This window comes from Nanorana parkeri, unplaced genomic scaffold, assembly GCF_000935625.1.
Source record: "Nanorana parkeri isolate BGI_ZX_2015 unplaced genomic scaffold, ASM93562v1 scaffold1469, whole genome shotgun sequence".
Classification (NCBI taxonomy): domain Eukaryota; kingdom Metazoa; phylum Chordata; class Amphibia; order Anura; family Dicroglossidae; genus Nanorana; species Nanorana parkeri.
In genome coordinates, this window is record NW_017307737.1 from 11,997 (window position 1) to 15,969 (window position 3,973).

Genomic DNA, 3,973 nt, shown 5'->3' on the forward strand with positions numbered 1-3,973 from the left:
TGAATTGAGGAACGGATCTCCTCCCTCTCATGAATTGAGGAACGGATCTCCTCTCTCTCTCTCATGAATTGAGGAACGGATCTCCACCTCTCTCTCTCTCATGAATTGAGGAACGGATCTCCTCCCTCTCATGACTTGAGGAACGGATCTCCTCCCTCTCTCTCAGGAATTGAGGAACAGATCTCGTCCCTCTCTCATGAATTGAGGAACGGATCTCCTCCCTCCCTCGGGAATTGAGGAACGGATCTCCTCCCTCCCTTTCTCGGGAATTGAGGAACGGATCTCCTCCCTCCCTTGGGAATTGAGGAACGGATCTCCTCCCCTCTCTCATGAAATGAGGCAGGAAGGGATCTCCCCTCTCTCTCATGAATTGAGGAACGGATCTCCTCTCTCTCATGAACTGAGGAACGGATCTCCTCTCTCTCATGAACTGAGGAACGGATCTCCTCCCTCTCATGAATTGAGGAACGGATCTCCTCCCTCTCATGAATTGAGGAACGGATCTCCTCCCTCTCTCTCATGAATTGAGGAACGGATCTCCTCTCTCTCTCTCGTGAATTGAGGAACGGATCTCCTCCCTCTCATGAAATGAGGAACGGATCTCCCCCCTCTCTCTCATGAATTGAGGAACAGATTGACTTGCGCTTTGTGTTCTCACCTTCAGTGTGTCACGTCTCTGTGTAGCGCTGTGCGCAGGATTCTGTTTCCTGAACTCGTCCTGTTTTCTCGTCAGGCGTTCCAGAAGAGACTTGTTTAATCTGCGCAGATCTTCCAGTGGGTGGGCGGCCGACATCTTCTCTCATCAGTTTGTCTTTAGAAACAAATTAGATGTAATATTTACCGGAGAATACGGAGATGTGAGGTCACAGCTATTGTGCAGCATCCTGTGTGATAGAGAATCCCATAGAATACATATAAACCTCAATACAAAGAGACTATGAATAGGGATCAAAACAGCAGAGGGCAGCAGTACTAGTAACAGGACTAGTTAGCACAGAAAGAAGCTGCTGGTACTAATAATAAATAGTTAGCACACAGACAGGAGGCATCACTACTGGTACTAGTATCAAGATTGCTTAGCGAGCAGACACGAGCCATTGTTGGTAGAAGTAATTAGACTAGTTAGTGCAGATACTAACTGTGGGTAATAGTAATAAGACTATTTTGAGCACAGACATGAGCAGTTGTCACTACTGGTTATGATGACTAATTAGTGTATAGACAGGAGCTGGTCAATGCACAGAAAGGAGGGTGCTAGGAAGACTAGTTTGTGCACAGACAGAAGATGACACTTGAACTACCAATAAGACTAGTTAACACAGTCTGGAGCCATCACTAAGAGTGCTACTAGTAATCAGACTTAAGACATAAACTAGAGCCTCAGTTAGCACCAAGACAAGGATTGCTACTAGTTATAACAGCTTAGTGTACCAATGGGCTACTGGTAGTTAAAAACTAGTAAGTGCAGACAGGGGCCCCTACTACTAGTAAGACTAGTTAGTACACAGATAGACGCTGCTAGTAGCAGTAGAAAGACTACTAGTTAGTGCACATACAGGAGCTGATAGTATTAGTAGTAAGAAGACTAGTTAGTACACAGTCAGGCCCTGCTAGTAGTAGGTATAGTTAGCACACAGACAGGAGGCATCACTACTGGTACTAGTATCAAGATTGCTTAGCGAGCAGACACGAGCCATTGTTGGTAGAAGTAATTAGACTAGTTAGTGCAGATACTAACTGTGGGTAATAGTAATAAGACTATTTTGAGCACAGACATGAGCAGTTGTCACTACTGGTTATGATGACTAATTAGTGTATAGACAGGAGCTGGTCAATGCACAGAAAGGAGGGTGCTAGGAAGACTAGTTTGTGCACAGACAGAAGATGACACTTGAACTACCAATAAGACTAGTTAACACAGTCTGGAGCCATCACTAAGAGTGCTACTAGTAATCAGACTTAAGACATAAACTAGAGCCTCAGTTAGCACCAAGACAAGGATTGCTACTAGTTATAACAGCTTAGTGTACCAATGGGCTACTGGTAGTTAAAAACTAGTAAGTGCAGACAGGGGCCCCTACTACTAGTAAGACTAGTTAGTACACAGATAGACGCTGCTAGTAGCAGTAGAAAGACTACTAGTTAGTGCACATACAGGAGCTGATAGTATTAGTAGTAAGAAGACTAGTTAGTACACAGTCAGGCCCTGCTAGTAGTAGGTATAAGACTAGTTAGTGCAATGGGGTTGCTGGTACTAGTAATAATTCGTTAGCACACAGACAGGAGCCCCCTGGTACTAGTAAGAAGACTAGTTAGTGCAGAGACGGGGTCGCTGGTACTAGTAATAAGATTAGTTAGCACAGACATCTTAGTCCTCTCTCTCTTACCTGAACCCCGCTGTCCTTTTCTCACCTCCTTCCGCCATATGCTGGATCTGAACTGATCTCTTAAATCGGCGACACTGAGTCCGATCTCCGCTCTGAGGACCGTCGTACGGGACGTGCGGCCGCCTTAAGGCACGCCCCCCAGCCTTCCAAGGAGGTCCCTGATTGGCCAACTTCAAACCGCGAACTGTCCCGCGTAGCAGTGCGAGGACGCCATATTGGTCGTCCCGGCAACCACCCAGCCCTCGGCCAATCATAAATTCCGACACTCAGATTAACCCCTCTGCTGCCGGAGAACGGCGAGGTGTAGAGGAAGACAGTGTGGGCCCACCTATGCTAAATACAGACAGGCAGATCCTGATGGTGAATTCTCTGCATCTCACAGATCAAAATCTGACCGTATATAACAGCTGCACCATTCCAACCCCAAGGCACGGTCCTCTAAGGCCTATGTGACAAACAAGCCTGCCCCCCCAATACCAGGAACCCAAAGTGACCCTGTCACTACAGCATTGAGACAAAACCAATGGCAACCCATAATACAAAATGGGCTGTACTTACCTTTCTGGTGGGCCTTGCTCTAAAAATTAGCCATGTTGCGGATTCCCAGCCACTACATGTATCTGACACTTCTGGGTGTGTCGAATAACTGCTTACCCCCTGCCATGTGTGGTGGTTCCTCCCCAGACTCATTATCCTGTAGTGATGCAAGTGCTTGGGAAGATACTACAGCAGGAAGGGGGGAGGGGGAGAAGCAGGTATTTGACACACCCGGAAGTGAGTGCAGGACATTTTGTTTTAATGGCCGCCTTTTAGCTGTGTTTGGATGCTGCAGGGACAGGGTCACTTTATGAGCCATAACAGTAAATCTTAAAGCTCCACACCGCAGCTTAAGGCCTCATACACATGGGAACATGAGGGTGTATAAGGTAAATGGCGGACATACTTCTGCAGAACATAGCAATGAATTGCTGTACTTGCATAAACTCATGCATGAGTACAAAGAAAGGCGGCATCCAAGGGCTTCACTCATGCATGGAAATACGCAAGCAATGGTGTAAAGACGATCGTTACTGGGGGAGGACACTGAATGCAGCAGCTTTGTATCCTCCTGGGTGTATATCCTCATGCAGCAGCTTTGTATCCTCCTGGGTGTATGTCCTCATGCAGCAGCTTTGTATCCTTCTGGGTGTATATCCTAATGCAGCAGCTTTGTATCCTGGGTGTATACCCTCATGCAGCAGCTTTGTATCCTCCTGGGTGTATATCCTCATGCAGCAGGTTGTATCCTCCTGGGTGTATATCCTCATGCAGCAGCTTTGTATCCTCCTGGGTGTATATCCTCATGCAGCAGGTTGTATCCTCCTGGGTGTATATCCTTATGCAGCAGCTTTGTATCCTCCTGGGTGTATATCCTCATGCAGCAGGTTGTATCCTCCTGGGTGTATATCCTCATGCAGCAGGTTGTATCCTCCTGGGTGTATATCCTCATGCAGCAGCTTTGTATCCTCCTGGGTGTATATCCTCATGCAGCAGCTTTGTATCCTCCTGGGTGTATATCCTCATGCAGCAGGTTGTATCCTCCTGGG

At 47.0% G+C, this 3,973-nt stretch overlaps 1 protein-coding gene across 1 annotated transcript in view; it reads right to left on the reverse strand.

The window, feature by feature from the left end:
- MIIP (migration and invasion inhibitory protein) overlaps positions 1-793 on the reverse strand; it is a 10,170-nt gene extending 9,377 nt beyond the window's left edge. Inside the window, exon 1 of the mRNA XM_018570165.1 lies at positions 659-793. Within this exon, the coding sequence (XP_018425667.1) occupies positions 659-793 (135 nt within the window). The remainder of the gene's footprint in view (positions 1-658) is intronic.
- Between the last annotated feature and the right edge of the window lie 3,180 nt (positions 794-3,973).